Source organism: Leopardus geoffroyi, chromosome D1, assembly GCF_018350155.1.
Source record: "Leopardus geoffroyi isolate Oge1 chromosome D1, O.geoffroyi_Oge1_pat1.0, whole genome shotgun sequence".
NCBI lineage: Eukaryota > Metazoa > Chordata > Mammalia > Carnivora > Felidae > Leopardus > Leopardus geoffroyi.
This window is the reverse complement of record NC_059329.1, coordinates 108622957-108638789: the sequence shown is the minus strand read 5'-3', so window position 1 is coordinate 108638789 and position 15833 is coordinate 108622957. Positions and strand designations below refer to the sequence as shown.

At 51.6% G+C, this 15833-nt stretch overlaps 1 protein-coding gene across 3 annotated transcripts; it reads right to left on the bottom strand.

Annotated features, from left to right (window-relative positions):
• Positions 1 to 1329: 1329 nt before the first annotated feature.
• Positions 1330 to 15124, bottom strand: DPF2 (double PHD fingers 2). Of its 3 annotated transcripts, none has more exons than XM_045485917.1 (12): positions 14987 to 15111; positions 10405 to 10565; positions 9868 to 9975; positions 9383 to 9546; positions 8252 to 8344; positions 8009 to 8087; positions 7478 to 7519; positions 6309 to 6446; positions 6064 to 6192; positions 5836 to 5948; positions 4649 to 4730; positions 1330 to 2660 (listed from the first exon to the last, which is right to left on the bottom strand). In XM_045485917.1, the coding sequence occupies exons 1-12, from the start codon at positions 15016 to 15018 to the stop codon at positions 2584 to 2586; spliced, it is 1218 nt and encodes a 405-aa protein (XP_045341873.1). In that variant the 5' UTR covers positions 15019 to 15111; the 3' UTR covers positions 1330 to 2583. The 3 variants fall into 3 exon arrangements, with proteins under 3 accessions (XP_045341873.1, XP_045341875.1, XP_045341874.1); XM_045485919.1 differs by lacking the exon at positions 14987 to 15111 and adding an exon at positions 13040 to 13127; XM_045485918.1 differs by lacking the exon at positions 7478 to 7519 and having other exon boundaries at positions 14987 to 15124.
• Positions 15125 to 15833: the final 709 nt, after the last annotated feature.

Genomic DNA, 15833 nt, shown 5'->3' with positions numbered 1-15833 from the left:
CAGCCTCGTTTCCCTCCCCCACTGCCAGCTCTGATGGGAAGCCTGGGGCCACAGATGGAATGGGGGCCACAGAGAGTCCCCATCTCTCTGCCTTTCTCACAGGCTTCCCTCCCCAGCCCAATTCTACCGGCTGATTCTTCTTCCATCCCTCTATGTCCCATCCTAAATCTCATCCCTTGCAAACCCTTCCCAAATTTCTTATGCCTGCTAAAGCATTTTTTTTTTTTTTTTTTTTTTTTTTACATTTCTTCTTCTTTTCACCTCCTTTTCTCTTAGAGACTACTCAGCTACCAACGATCATTGCTTTACTCCCTCTGCTTCTGGCCTACTTCCGTGTAAAAGCCTGAGGACAGGGGATGTGCTTTGTTGCTACCAAAATTCCCAGCCTAGAGCACCCTATTATTGAATGCAATGGTCTAGGCCACTGGCTTCTAGTAGGTAACAGTGGCTTTCAGACTGTTCCAAAAAATGCTGAGGATACCTCAGTGGGTTCATAACTGATTGATTCAAATCTTAAGTTTAAGAACTTCAGGGCACCTGGGTGGCTCAGTTAGGTGTCAGACTTCTGCTCGGGTCATGTCACAGTTCATGAGTTCAAGCCCCACATCAGGCTCCATGCTGACAGTACAGAGCCTGCTTTGGATTCTCTCTGTCCTTCCCCCACTTGCACACGCTCTTTCTCTCTCAAACTAAAAAAAAAAAAAAAAAAAAAAGAAAAAGAAAAAGAAAAAAAGCTGGCTGCAAAGAAGGAAACTCATTTTTGTGCATGTAGACAAGTCCCGAGGAAGGTGGCAGTGGGGGCCGAGCTCATGCACACTGTACCTACAGGAACGAATGCCAGGCAAGCAAGGCTGAGGGGTCTCTCTGCTCATGTGCATTATCCATGCACAAAGCTTTCACATGTCCCATCGTAATATTTTCTTCTGTGATTCTTTTATACTTAGACTCAAGCTCCTGAACCCGTGTAAAGTATCTGAAATCCCAAGATCAACTCTTAGAAACCTGTCACCACGTGCATATACAAGTCTCTCAGAATTTCCTTCAAACCAACCAAAATACAGAAACAGGATGCTGAACCCGACTCTAACCCAAGTTTTGTATTAACTGGAATAACTCTGTCCTTTACAACAAGGAATAGTTGTAACACAAATATACGTTAAAGAGTTAGAACTAACAGAGTACTCAATTTTTTATATATGCTTCACATACAGGGGTTCGGCAAAAACTTTGAGATTAAACAAAAACCACTGTCCTAGGGAAGGAGTTTTAGGATGAAATGACCTTCTTAACCGGGAAAGGGAGTCAGGAGATAAACCATCCAGCAGGGAGTTCTGTGTAAAAACGTTTATTTGTACTAATGTTTAGAATACAGGAACTAAAGAAAGAAAAGACACCTCAACTCCAAAGCGACAGTGAATTAGGGCCTGCCCACAGCCAAGGGGAAGGCCACTCCAGGGTGTCCTGGCATGGACTGTCCCCCCCACTACTTCATGTCAGTGTCACCAGGCAAAAAACTGAGGAATCAGGGTGTGAAGACCTTACCAGCCGCTAGCGAGCGTGCAAGGGAAGAAAGGGATGTCTGTGTGGCTTCCCTGTGACCCAGGAGCCAGGATACACAGAGCAGGAGGCAGAGGCTCCCAATTCAGTTAAGGGCAGGAGCTGAATGTCCAGGTCCAGGAAGAACAAAAAGGGGATTTCGGAGGTAGGCTTTTTCATCGAGTTAAAAAACAGGCACATTATCCAACGTCTCCCTGTGGCCCCCAAGCTGCTGGCCTGGCCCCCTGATTCTTCCCCTCTCCCCACAAAACCAAAGGGAATAAGGAGAGGAGGCAGAAGACAGGAAATTCCAAGGGCGGGGAATGCTTCGGTCGTTAGAGACCGCCTGCGAGCGAGCCAGGTGAGCACAAGGAAGAATCAGGTGAAGCTGCTACTCCCCCTGGGGTGGGGTGGAGTGAGTGGGACAGGACAGAACAAGGAGGGTGACCAAGAGCATCCTGGCTCAGGCAAAGGATCCTGGGTAGCAGGAAGAGAGGGCTGCAGAGAGCCATTCTAGGGGAAGGAGGCAGCGAGGCTAAGCGGCACAACAGGCCCGGAAAGCTCCGTGCAAGCGCTGCCCCAGCTCGCTCAGCTGCTCACTCCCAGCCGCTCTTGGCAAAGAGACCCTGGTCTGCTCACCTCCAGGGGACGGGAACACCCTGGGACCAGAGTGGAGGCAGAGCAGAGAGAAAAGCGAGCTGCTCTCCTACTCTTTCTCAGAGGACACTGTTTGAACCCTGTGATCACCAGGGCCGGGGCCCAAGGCAGGCAGAGTGAATGCACATCACGGAGAGCAGTGAGAAGCCGGGCCGCAGGCATGCCTCGGGGCAGTGTGCTGCTCCGTTCTCCCTGAGGGCCTAGGGCCAGGGGCGGCCAGAGCTGCCACCCCAGCTTGCTGCTGCCAAAGGCAGATTGGCACGACCACCCGAGGTTCTCTGGACTTGTGAAAGAGGAGGAGGGGAGAGGTGGGCATGAAAAACAAGAGAGGAGGAGAGAAACAGCCCTAGATGCACGGGGGTGGGGGAGGGGAGTGGGGATGGGGGCACATCAAGAGGAGTTCTGGTTCTGGTAGATGGAAGCTTTCTCCTTCAACAGGTCCAGACACAAGTGGCAGCTCCAACTTCCTGCAGAGAAACAGAAAGGGTCAGGACGGGGCCCACACGGCCCTGGCGTGTCGCCCCTCCACTCCCCACCTCTGCTGCCAGCAGCAGGACCAGCTACAGGTAGGATGAGAGATGTTCTGCCGCAGCGAACTCCGTTACCCTGAGCTAAAAGAAACCTCTAGGGCTTCAAGTATCATGAGAAATAATTCTTGGGGCTGAAAGAAAGAATCACCTGGAGGACTATTTCCAAATGTAGACTCCTAGGCCCTCTTGGCCCTATTAAATCAGAATCTCTAGGAGGGCCTGGGAGGACAGAATTTTTTCAAGCATCTCAGCTTTAGACTTGTGATTACAGAAGAACCAGACTTGGTTCTCATGGCCCCAAAGGTCAGAGCGGAGATCACGAACAGAGGCTCTAGAGAAACCAAGTTTGATTCCACAGTAAGCCAGCTTTCTGTGAAATCCACAGAAAGAGGAGACGGGCTTGCCACCGTCACTGGCGTTTGAGGAGAGTCTGAGGACCGAAGAGAGGAAAAGGGGCAAACTGTGATGACCCAACTTGCTATTATCTATTTCACAGAAAAACTGCAAAAAATGTCCCTTGTCAGAAAAATAACTGCTTCATACTTTGCTTATTAATATTTATTACGGTTGCATTCTTGTTTTGGTTTTTAGAAAGAAAATGAGCCCTTAATGCCTCAAAATCATAAATGTAATTGTACATATGTGGATGTGTACACGGGAGAGAATCCACACCTTTTATAAACTCTTCGGCAATCTAGGACTCTCAAAATGGAAGGTCCTTTCTAACTGAAAGGTCAATACTACAGGGGCTGGCAGGCTTCTCTGTAAACAGCCAGCCAGAGCGTTAAATATTTTAGGCTTTGTGAGCCACATATAGTCTCGGTCCCATGTTCTTCTTTTTTTAAAATCTCCTTTAAAAATGTAAAAACCATTCTTAGCTTGTGAGCTGTATACACTAGCTGCGGCTGGATCTGGCTTATGGGCTGCAGTTTGCTGACACCCGACTTAGAGCCTAGACCACCTCACGGCTTCTAGAGAGTTCTCCCTCAGCTGCCTGCAGCTCTTCACTACCTCAGCATCTGACAGTACTTCACTAGGAAGGCCCTTGTACCATTCACGTCGAATTTCGTCCGTAAATTAATATTTTACGGTTAAAAAAAAAAAACCACAAAACACATGACTTTTCCCCAAAGTAGATACATAAAGTGGGCATGACCGAGGACACCAGCTGTGTGCTCCCCTGCAGCTGCCAAAGGACTCTCACACTTCGCTAGTGTCTCCTTCCCTAGGGGGGTGACAGCAGTCTGACCTCTGTTACAAGTCAGCTTAACCACACAGTGGGTCACTCGCTCTTGTCTGTAACGCTGGCCCACATCCTCTGTGCACAGTGAAAACCAGACACTCACATCCTCCCGAGCCAGCTCCCGAATTTCTATAAAGGAGGAGTCTGGGCACACAGATCTGGCTGGAGGGGGAGTTCAGAGACGCTGCCACTTTTTGGTGCCACCACGGGTTCGGCTGAAGAGCTTCCACAGACTCAGAGCATCATTAAGCAAACTACTGGAGGGGCAGAGTGACCCATTCAGGCTCCAGGTTTAACAGTTTTCTAGACTGGGCAAGGGAAGAGAGATGCCGTGGACACTCAAACCTGTCAAGTTCAAAGAGCTGACACCAAAGCCTCACATCAGACAACCTACAAACGGAGTTTCCTGGACCAGCTGGAGGAAAACAAACCACTCCTTCTGGTAACTGTTTTCTGCTCAGCATTTGTTTTCTCTTGGGCTGGGGACTTTCTGCGTGTCTAAATGTATCCAGTGATAATGTGCACACATTAAACCCTTGAAGTTGAAATGCTAGGAAAGCATTCTGAGTGAAGGCAAAGTATCTATTCCCTGACTGAGAAGAACAGATCACCGAGAAGAGAACTCACTTATTGCACGAGTGGTCTTCCAAGTTACTAACGAGAACTGTTCCAAGCAACCTACCTTCAGGAGGCTCCGACATGGATGGGGTGAGACAGTACATATGGTAGCCACGATCACAGTCGTCGCAGAAGAGCAGCTGGTCCTAGAGAAGGCAAGATGGAAGGAGGAAGGGGCAGGTGAGTGACTAGTGGGCCTGTCAGGCCACTGGGGCGGGCAGGGATGGGAGCTTCTGTAGACACCGCTGCTACTTCCAAGAGGGGTGGGGGAGGTGGCAGGTAAGAACAGACTCGGGAATTTCTGGAGAGAAAATGGCTGTCCTGGGGCACCTGCAGGGCTCAGTCAATTAGGCATCAGACTCGGTTTGGGCTCAGGTCATGACCTCGTGGTTTCGTGAGTTTGAGCCCCGAGTCAGGTTCCGTGCTGACAGTGCGGAGCCTGCTTGGGATTTTCTCTCTCTGTCCCTCCCACACTCGCGCCGTCTCAGTCTCTCTCAAAATAAACAAACAAGGAGGAGGAAAGGGAAGGAAAGGAAAGAAAATGGCTATCCTCCACTCAGACTGAGTGAGTCACTGTCATTCCACCTGAATCCTCCCACCTTCCTAACTCAGCTCCTGGCCTCCACTCTCGTCCCCTATGTCCTATTCTTCACAGACTAAAGAAAGCTATCTCCTAAAAATGTTAAAGACAGGGCACATCACTCCGGTGGAGCGCCTTCCGCGCTCCCCACCCACTGTGCTCCCACTGCAGGAAGGCCCCAGCTGGCCACGCTGCCTCAGTACACTTGGCTCGTCTGCCTTAAGTCCTCTGCACGTGGTGCCCCTCCCCTGGCCACGCTGTACCCGCAAACCTTCTTGGACCGGCTCCTCTGCATCAGCCAAATCTCAACACCAACGTCACCTCCTCGGCAAGGCCGGCTCTGACCACCTACACGCATTACCCAGGGACTCTGCCACACCACCGCTTCCACTCTCTTCACGGCCTGTTGCCGAAGTGTCACGCATCTCCTCGCGCACCGCTTGTTCCCGGGAGGGGACAAATCCCATGAAGGGAGTGGCCTCGTGGGTCTTGTGTCCTCAGTGCCTAGAACGGCAGCTGACACAAAGCTGGCGCTCAAGGAGCACCTGCCAAGCAAGGGACCCGAAGTTCTCACTGGGGTGCTGGGGAGGGTCTTGCTTCCCTCTCACAGGGAGCTCCCGCACAAGGGCTGCGGACGGCCGGAGCCAGGCGTGCGGGGTGGGGACACGCACATCGTTCTCGGAGGTGCCGCAGATGTTGCAGCACTTGCACTCGATGCACTGCCAGCGGTAGGTCTTCACGGCCGCCATCATCACCGGGGTGAACTGCAGGCAAGACGGGTGCCCTGTGGAGGGTGGGGGAGCAGTTGACACAGGCAGCTGTGGGGGGTGCGGTGGCGCGGTGGGCGGGTGGCCCGGGACTCCCCGGGGGCGCTGCCCGCGGCCCTGGGCTGGAGGTACCTGAGCGGCCACAGTCGGAGCAGGACACCAGCTCCTCGGGCTGCCCTGTCTTCTTGTTGATCTTGGAATCCCCCAGGCAGAAGTCGCAGTAGTTGTTGGGCAGGGCCAACCCGTCGGGACCCTTCTTGGCTACAGAGAAAGAACTCTGACGACACCCACCGGGGCCTCTGAGCACCCCGTATCCCTGCAAGGAGGGCTCTTCATAGGCCGACTCCTGCTCGCCCCACCTCCAACGCTCAGCTTACATTTCTGCTCCTCCGACCTCTGGGAAACCGGGGTGGGTGGCTGTGAGTCTTCCTTGTCCTCACCCTCCTCCTCAGCCAAGTGGGAGTGGGCGTAGTGGTAACTGAGGCCTGGTCGGTTCTTGTAACGTTTTCCACAGACTGAGTGGGGGAGAAGATTGCAGAGAAAGGTGTTAGGATCCGAGAGTGCCACATCCCCGCCCCTCCAAGTCGTGGGGCTCCACCTGAGGCACAGGCAACCACCCTGCCCCCCGTCGACTCCGTGTGAAACAGGCCTTCGGTGATGGCCGCCTCCCCTCGGCTAGGAGCGTCAGGCCCCGGGGCTCTCCAGCTTCCGTAGCCCTTCCCCGTTAACCCCCAGCCCGTGGCCACCTCTGCTCTTCCACACTGGCTGTCTGGGAGGCTGAACCCTGGCCCCATTACCACTTGCCCTGGCAACAGTCTGGGGAGCTCCGGGTCAGGAAGGGAAGGGAATTTCTATACTCTTGCAATATGGCAAGAGGGAATAAAGGTAAGGAAGAGACGCCAAACTTTTTTTTACCTCTCAGTCCACGTGGGAAGCTCAAGCTACCCGTGAATCCCACAGAGCTTGTCTCTGCCCAATGAGGATAAAGGAGTGGGGAGTGGATCACTTGGGGATCGCCTACCAACTGAGTCCACTGGGGTATCTGGCCCCCAAGGCAATTCAAAGACACTCTCACATCAGTGCCCTGCCCACCCCCTGCCAACCAGCAAAGAAAGCAGATCCCCACAAGGCATCTCGTACTCTTAAGCAGTGACACCAAAAAGAGCAAGGGGGCCGGCAGGAAGGAGTGGGGACAGGACGGGAGGAGGTGGTGAGACGGTGAGAAACGTTAGCTGACCACCGAGTGTCTGTTCTGGGGAAGGGGAAGCAGAGGGATCTGTTCGTAGCGGGTTCCTTAGAATGCTTTGAAGCCACCCCATGCAGCGGGGCCGAGCAGCCCTGGAGCCAGTCTGTGGGAGACAAGCAGCGGTAGAGGCAGCTTCCCGGACTGTGAGGAGCGGAGCATAACAGAAAGCCCCCTGCTCCTACCCCATGCCATTCCAGAAATTTTTACACTAGCATCACAGGAGATGAGAAAGGTGGGAGAAACAAGGGAGGAGGGAAAAGGGATAGGAAAACCAAAAGTCTGAAAAGTTGAGAGAGCTACCTCTCTGGGGCGCTTTCGAGGTATGCTTTTGTTTGAAACTATCTGAAAGACAGAAAGAAAAGTCATGAGAAGAAGGCCTTGATACACTTGAGACAGGAGCGGCAGCAGCAGGAGAGCGGAGCGAACGAGAGAGAGACCAGCGGCGATGGCGCTCCCAGGGTGGAGGAACAGAAGTGGGGCGAGTCAGAGAAAAGGGGGAGAGCAGACATTGAAAAACTCAGTGCTGGACTCTGGGGGCCCTGGCTTGACTAGGGCCAGCAGACCTGGACGCGGTCTATTGAGAGGCCAATTCTGCCTGCTGAGTGGGCCCCCACCCCCAGTCCCCCACCCCCAGGGACAGCAGAGATCTCTCCCAGAGCATGCAGGTCCCACCCATTGTGGAGCAGAGACCGGGGCCTCCAGTCGGCAGGCAGGACAGTGTCGAGGCTTGTTTTACCACTCTGACCAAGAACAATACCCTCCCTTCTCTCGCATCCTGAGCAGGGGCTGGGTCCAAGGCAGGGACCACCCACCCACTCATGAGGCACTCACTGTCACAGGCATAGGGCTTGTCCCGATCCTCCAGGATGGAAGCATCCAGCTTCTTCCGGGCACTGCCCACACCTTTACCCTGGCAAAAAGAACAAAAAGATGTCTTACCAAGCTGTCTAGGCCTGAGGAGTTAAGCTCTCCAGGAAGTGGCTGCTGACTTCACGAGAGGAGAAATGGCAATGACAAACAATAACGCAGAGGGACTCCGCGGGCTCCCCTGCAGGCAGCACCCTGGCTCCTCACCTTGGATTTCCCCTTGCCCCGACGCTTGGGAGTGTCTTCTTCATAGTCCTCGTCATCAAGGTCATCCAGGAAGTCATCTGGTTCTAGGATCCGCTGAGTGGACAGGAGGATTAGGATGGGAAGATACAAAGTACACTCAAAAGCTCCCCCACGACAAGACTGGCCAGGCCACCCACAACCTCCTCGGTCAGCTGGCCCCTCTGCTCCCGCCTCGTTCCTTACTGCGGCCCTTCAACACCCTACCGCCCCAGTCCTTCTCTGTTCGATGCTGTGGGCTTTCCTTCCCTTTCGTGTTGTTCTCCTGGAGTGCCTTCCCCACCATCAACAAGGGACCGAATCAAATGCCATGTTTTCAGAAAGTCTTCCCTGGTACCCCAAGTAGCCATGTCCTCTCCTGCCTCTGATCTGCTGCCCTAGGGGCACACCAACAACGGTTCCCTTCCCTCTGACATCCCGCTTGCTAGATTTTTTTTTTTTTAGTTTAATTAATTATTGTATCGTATTGTATTGTATTGTATTATTTGTTTTTAGTAATCCCTATACCCAATGTGGGGCTCAAATTCACAACCCGAGATCAAGAGTTGCACACTGTTCGGACCAGGCTAGCTAGGCGCCCCCAATTTTTAGATTTAAATTAGAACTTTGTTGCTTACTTGTGTGGCCTTATAGGAAGTTTCCTTTTCAACTACTCTGTTTCAACTTCCCTGCATGTGAAATGGAGGCCACAGTACCTACTTCATAAAGTTGTAAAGACTAGAGAAAGTAATGGGAAAGCACTTAGCACAGTACCTGCCATATTTTTAGCTCTTATTATTTCTATGTATAGTTTTATCTTCCCTGTTGGCAGGGACCAGGTCTGCTTCACCCATGTAACCCCGGGCACCAAAAAACATCTGTGACAAAAGATGAACGAAGGAGAGTCTGTCCTTAGAAGGAAAGAAACAGGAAAAACTGGATGCTAAAAGCAAAGCCAGTCAGTACCCAGTGCTAATTAGGGAATGAAGCAGGAGAACCCATGGGCCTGCCTCCTGGCCCACAGCCTCTGCTTCCATTCTGCTTACTGGGTGGCCTCTGATGAAGAGGAGGCTGGTTTCCATCAAAGCTCCCTTAGCCACAGTGTTAATCTTGTACCTTCCGTGCTCGACTGTTGGTTACAGGAAACTCGCCCAGGCTGTCATCATCCACTCGGGGATCTGGGGCGCCTCGCTTCTCCAGGGGGTCGGTGCGCAACAGAGCCTCTAAACTACTGCCGTCTTGAGAGATCAGCCCCTCTTTCTTCAGGGTTTGGTCTGTGTCTGCAGGCAAGGTCAGGATGAGGCGAGGCTCACAAGGGCTGAAAGCAGACCGCTCTGGGTCTACAGAGTGTGAGGCCAGCCATAGACCAGTCAGTGTCATTTGGTCTCTGGCTGCCCAAGACACTCCAGTTTACATGGCACCATAACTTATCTGTTTACCTGTCGCTTCTATTAGACTGAATTCTTTAAAGGAAAGAATGGCTTCTCATTCATTTTAGTATCTTCAGGATCTAGCATTGGCCCTGGTATATAATAGGTAATTAACAGGCCTCTTAACCATGCAGCAGGCCACACCCCTACTAAGGGAGGAGTGTGCTTTACCTGGTTTAATAGATGGGAAAGAAAGTCTTGGATCCTCAGGAGGATGGGCTCGCCGCTTTTTCCTCCAGCGCCGGGCAGGGTAGGAGTACAGCTGCCCAGAGGCCAATCCTGTGGAAACAAAGAGAGAAAAGTCAAGCTCTAACCCAGTCCTAGGCAATAATATCAAACACTTTCTAGATGAGTAGCCCTCCCCACCCCATCCCAGCCTTGAGTTCTAGAGCAAGGGAGGAATATGGACAGTGAGGGTCCAGGGGCAGGAGGAGGGACAGTTTGTGCAAAAGACAAATGGATGTAGGCTCAGGGGCTTTGGCTAACACATGGCTTCCCAAGAGCCCAAAGACAGCCTCAGCAGGGCAGCCCTGCAGAAAACAAAGATGCGGGTATGAACCTGTCTGCTTCATCCCCCCTGGGCTTCTAATCAAGACAAGACCATATTCATCCTTGGGCGGAAAGCAGGAAGGAAAACCCTCTCAGCTGGCTCATCACTGAAGCTGAGGAAGCGCCTTCCTTCCTGTGCTTCTGAGCGTGAACCCTCACCTGGACCCCGGTGTCGCTTTTCCATCCAGATATAACAGTTGCTCTGGGCTACTCCAGTCTGTGAGTCCAGGAAAGGAAGGCGTACACTGCGCTCAGCACAGAGGCGGGCGTTATAATTGTGGCACTGCTCCATGGCATCTTTGTAGTATTGCTCCCCGAGGCTGCGGAAAGACCAAGATCAGGGTAGAGTGGAGCACAGGGTGCTGAGCTATCCCTCCCTTGCCATCTGCTTCTTTAGAAGGTTCAAGGGACTGGGAGATCGTTGCTTGGTCCTATTTGCCTCCATTTCTGCCTCATGGGACACCAAGTCCCTTCACGAAGCCATTATGAGGAAAGGCACTTTATAAATAAATTACCATCAGGAACACATGATCTCTCATGTGTCTAATCAGACCTAAGTCTAACCCACAAAGAGAGAAAGAAACGAATGTTCATTCTGTGCCTCTCTTGAGTCCAGCCTTGTGCTAGCCAAGATGCTGCTTCTCTTAACCCTCATGACTGAGAAGCAGAGGTTAGCTTCTTTTTATGAATGAGCGAGCAAAGGAGTTCAACAAGGTCTGGGGGACTTACTAAAATATATTTAACAAACTACGGCATATCTATACAATGAAATTGTATTTAGCCATTTGAAAAAAAGAAGGAAACTCTTCATGTGCTGATATCAAACAATCTCCAAGATGAGTAGAAAAAAATAAGCAAGGTACAGTGGTGAGAAGTGTTAGGAGATGCTACCATTTACGTAACAAGAGGTGGAAAAGAAACCGTAGGCCTCCAGAGAGAAAGACTGGGGGCAATTTCTCTTCTATGCCATTTTATACCTAGTGAATTTTGAACCATGCACAGGTTTCTCCCACTGACAGTTTCCTTTATGGCACTTCACTTTGACAAAAGACCTACATTAGTACCTGTTTTCACTAACCAAAAGAGATTCAGAGAGGATTTTCGCTTTCAAGAAGTGGTAATTGCTTCGTTGCTTTACGCCATTTCAGCTTATAAAGAGTTTCATAGGAACATTCTACTTTTGGATAGCCGGGGTGAGGCGGGGGACCTGTATTTAGACAACTAATTAATTCTATAGACTAATTTTACAGCCAGTGGAAAACATCTGAAAATACCTGAACTACCTTGAAGCCTACTTTTTTAGTGTACTATTAGAGTGATATAAAACCTGTTTGCTCAGAGGCCCATCCTAGGTCCTTTCCCATTCCCACCATCAAATTATTTACTCAAAGACTCAGCTTAAAATCTGTATCTTCTTTCACTCCAAAGACTCAGTTTGAAATCAAAATCAAAGGTAAACCTTGGGGTGCCTGGGTGGCTCAGTCGGTTAAGCCTTGGACTACTGGTTCCACCTCAGATCATGATCTTGAGGTTCGTGGGTTTGAGCACCACACTGGGCTCTGCGCTGACAGTGTGGACCCTGCTTGGGATTTTCTCTCTCTCTCTCTGCTCCTCCCCTGCTCGTGTGTGCACGTGTGTGCTCTCTCTCTCAAAATAAATGTTAAAAAAAAAAAAAAAAAAAGAGGTAAACCTTTAAGTGCTTTAAAAAGCAGGAAAATTACACAGTGCCAGGAGCTACTTGGTTCTAAGAAGCATGTATAGAGAAACAATCTTGTTCTCACCCTTCACAGTTTAACAAGCACTTTATTAACAGAACTTAAACTAACTATAATGATTCGTATCTACATATTCAATCAATCTTAAAAATAAACTGAAGGCAGGGGTGGTTTCTTTGCCATAGTATCCCCAATACCCTCAAAGGCGTCTGGGACATCCTGACTTGACCTGGGAGTAAGGCCTTGCGTGGCTACAAGTCACCAGACAAATGTCGACATTTAATCAACCCACGTGGAGCTCCAGTCCCTCTGCTACAGACTGGGGAGGTTGGACTAGATAAGCTCAAACATAGTCTGTGAAGGAGACCCCTAGCATGAGAAGCTGGACAGAGTATGTCTTGGTGGCTTATGTCCACAACTCAAGCTACACCAACAAACCATGCTCTGGAATCAGAGGGGGGGGGGCTCTCACAGCAGCCGTAAGAGACTACTTAGGCACAGCCTACTTAGTATGTTCCCAAGCAACTGAAAAAGACACACACCATACACAAGACGGTGACAACACAAGACAGCCTGGCTTATTTCAATGAGCTGTAATGACTGTAATTTGAGGGAAGCATGAATCTTGTGTTGGAGAGTAAAGAGAAAGGAACAGGCTCACAGTAGCTGGCCTTTAGGAGGCAGCCATGTCCTTACCACACAGAGGAAAATTGGATAAACACGGCTGAATGCTGCAGCTCCTTTGTTTCTGCTGATGGGAATTGACACTGACACTGGAAGTCAAACGGAAGGAAGGATGAGATGGACTTTGGGCTGCAAAGTCAGAGCAAGGAGGCTAGAATTGGTTTGGGGTGAAAGAGTGAGAGATGTTCTATCAAAGCCCTTGTGAGTTAAGTGGGATTTCAGAAGGCGGTACAAACGGTCTCCTGAGTAGAGAACTGGCCATGAAACACCTAAGCTGGGAGAAGAGAGGATCTGATGAGGAGAGATTAAGAGAGAGTAAGAGAGAATTTATAAATAGGAATATTCTTCTTCCAGAACAAGATGCAAGTCAGAAAAGATGAGCTAGTAGTCCTGACCTGGATGTATCATCTCAGCTGTTCAAAGAGCAGGCACACCATGATCAAGAGAAGCTCCGGAAAGATATCTCTCTCCATGGTGACGATGCTATAGGAAGAATACAAGCCCCCTCTTAAAGGGCAAGTTCTGTAGGAAAATGTATTAATTGTGGCTCACAGCCCTCTGCAGCTACAACAGAGGAGAAAGTTACTAGTACTCAGGAACCAGTGGCTGGTGACCCTCACAATCTCTGTAGTTCCTTGAAGACGAGTAAGTCATGCTCTGTGTCAACAGGCAAGTCCTCCCTTTTAGCATCACATGAAAGGGTTGGCAACTCTATTTCCCTGAAGAAAGTCTCCCAACACAAAGTCTTATTACCTATTAACTCTCCAAACCTAGGGAAGTCTGACATTCCCCCAGTACAGTAAGATTTCTAAGGTAGGGGCTCTGATTCTTTTCTGGGAAGTATGAAACCTTTGTAAAACCTCCCCTTACAATGGGATTTGTGGTGGGGGGGGGGGGGGTGGGAATCAACAAAGAGAAAGGCAGGGAAACAAAGAAAGAACATCTGAGTCAGGAAGGATAACTATACAAATGGTAGATCAACAGCGACATTTCTAAATTGAGGGAAATGTCAGCCTGAAGAAAGAGCTGGGGGAAACTGGAGTGGGCAGATCAGAGAGAAAGATAATAGTGTTAGGAGGAGGGGTAGCTGAAAGAGGAGGCAGGATGGAGCTGAAAGCAAGTAAAAAAAAAAAAAAAAAAAAAAAAACCCCACAAGAGAAGGCACTTAGCTTAATGGAAGTGGGAATGCATTCTCAAAGAAAAAGGCTACAGGCAGAAAAGGGGGAAGCAACATACTCTTTAAAAAGGCTCTTGGGAAGAGTGGGGGCTCAGCCCACCACAAAGGCAGATGAGAAGCTGAGAGTCCCTCAGAAGAGTTGCCAAACCTTTACCTTGTCATCCAGGCAAAATCCAAAAGCCCTGCCTGGACATCTAGACAACTAGACACCTTCCAATTTTCCTACTGCTGCACCAAGCCCAATTTACCCATTAAAAAGAGCTTGCTCTATTTGCCCACCCGGCATGAACCCATTTCCATCTTCAGGGAGGAGGCTGGGTGAAATCAAGTCCCAAAGCATCTTGAACTCACAGCCAACAGACCCCTCTCCATTGCCCAACAACCATTAACTAACTTTGCTCGACACCTGCCTGGCACAAGGGGACTGCACAGCGCGCAGCCTGCCCACCTAGGTGCCCCTCTGGGCTGCAGAGGCGTCCTGGACTGCTTCCGTCCAGTTCCCGTTTTTTGGTGGCTGGACTGGCCGGCGCAAAGGCCCTCTCCCCTGAAGTTCTCGCTCTTCTGCATCGGCTCCTCCACAAATTCTTCCCAAGAATGTTTTTGGTCTGGGGTAGCACATCCTCAAGACCCCCCCCCCCCCCGACCCCGAACGTCACGGGGCTGTTAAAACAGCTCCGCGGGGCTTAACTGCGCCAAGACTGCTGAGCCTGTTGCTCCAGGACCGGCTGCGGGCAGCCGATGGGGAGGGGTCGGCGGCCGGGCTTCGCGGGGACACGGGTCGGTCCCGGGTCCACCCTCGACCCGGCCCCTCCGGACCGAGGCGTCTGGTCTCTAGAGCGCACCCAGACTGGTCTCTCGTACGCCACAAGGGCGCCATGCTCAGGACACCGTGAGCCTTAAGGAAAGCTCAGACCGCACAGCCCCGCAGGGAGGCTGCCTGTAAGGGGCTCCCGTGGGCCCCCCTCGGGGCCTCCACAAGTTTCCAAAGAAGCGCAACGTCTTCTCGGGAGTCTCCTGTTGCCCTCCCTACCAGGAGTCGCAACGACGCCTTCTCGGGCACGTCTTTCCCTCCGCCTCGTCCCCTCCCGCACCGCCCCCTACTCCCAGGTCCCTTACAAGACCCCCCCTCGCCCCCGGCCTAGGAAAGAAAGAAACGACAACTCACAGCTTCACTACATTTTCCACCACAGCCGCCATCTTCCCTGCTCCTCTCCCTCAGGCCGGGAGGCCCGGAGCCCTCAGTGCGCAGGCGCCGGGACCGCACCAGGGAACCGGTTTCCTCGTTCCTCTGCGCAGGCGCCGTGCAGGCGCGCGCGCCCGAGAGCGAGGCGCGGGGAACACGCTGGGTGACGGTCCACCCGGCCCAGGGAGCCGAGGGAGCCCTGTGCGCAGGCGCGATGGAGGCGGGCGCGCGCTCCAGGGGCTCCAGCTCGAGCCCGGTGTCTTCCCCTGGGAGGGCGGGACCAGCGAGAGAGGATCTGGCCTGGTGCAGAAATGAGAGGATGGATGAAATGATGAAATGCAGGTTGGTGAAAACTGGCAGGCCCAGAGATGGGCTAGATGGAGCATATACGTTCTGCTACCTCGCCGACCTTTAACCTTGTGGTTAACCCTTTGCCTTCACTCACGGGCTCGGGGCGGGGGATGTTGGTGGCTAGCCAAAGGCAAGAGTGGTGCACGGTCACTTGTCTTCCCCTCCCCCCCCCCGCCCCCCCCCCCCAATCAAGTGCCCATTTAGGGAGAGGAAAATTAACGTCCAGAACTGGGCAGTTCTTTGTCCTGAATATTGGACTCTTGGCAAAAGTTACCCCCCTTTCCTGTCACCAAACCCAGCCACCGACTGAAGTGATAGCCACTTCTCCCATCCTTCCTGCTTCTGTCCCTCCACCCGGGCTCTGAAGAACTTCTTTCCTGCAGCTGTCTGTGAATCTTTTGTACCATTCATTTCTCCTTCACTGTTGACTCATGCAAATTCATGTACAAACATGGCTTAATATCCTCTTAAAAAATCA

Excerpts from the sequence above, each read along its gene's own strand:
- DPF2 (XM_045485917.1), bottom strand. The coding sequence starts at position 15,018 with ATGGCGGCTGTGGTGGAAAATGTAGTGAAGCT. Across the intron at positions 10,566-14,986 it reads GTGGAAAATGTAGTGAAGCT|CCTCGGGGAGCAATACTACA; the intron begins GTGAGTTGTCGT and ends GTCTTTCCGCAG. Across the intron at positions 9,976-10,404 it reads AAAGCGACACCGGGGTCCAG|GATTGGCCTCTGGGCAGCTG; the intron begins GTGAGGGTTCAC and ends TTGTTTCCACAG.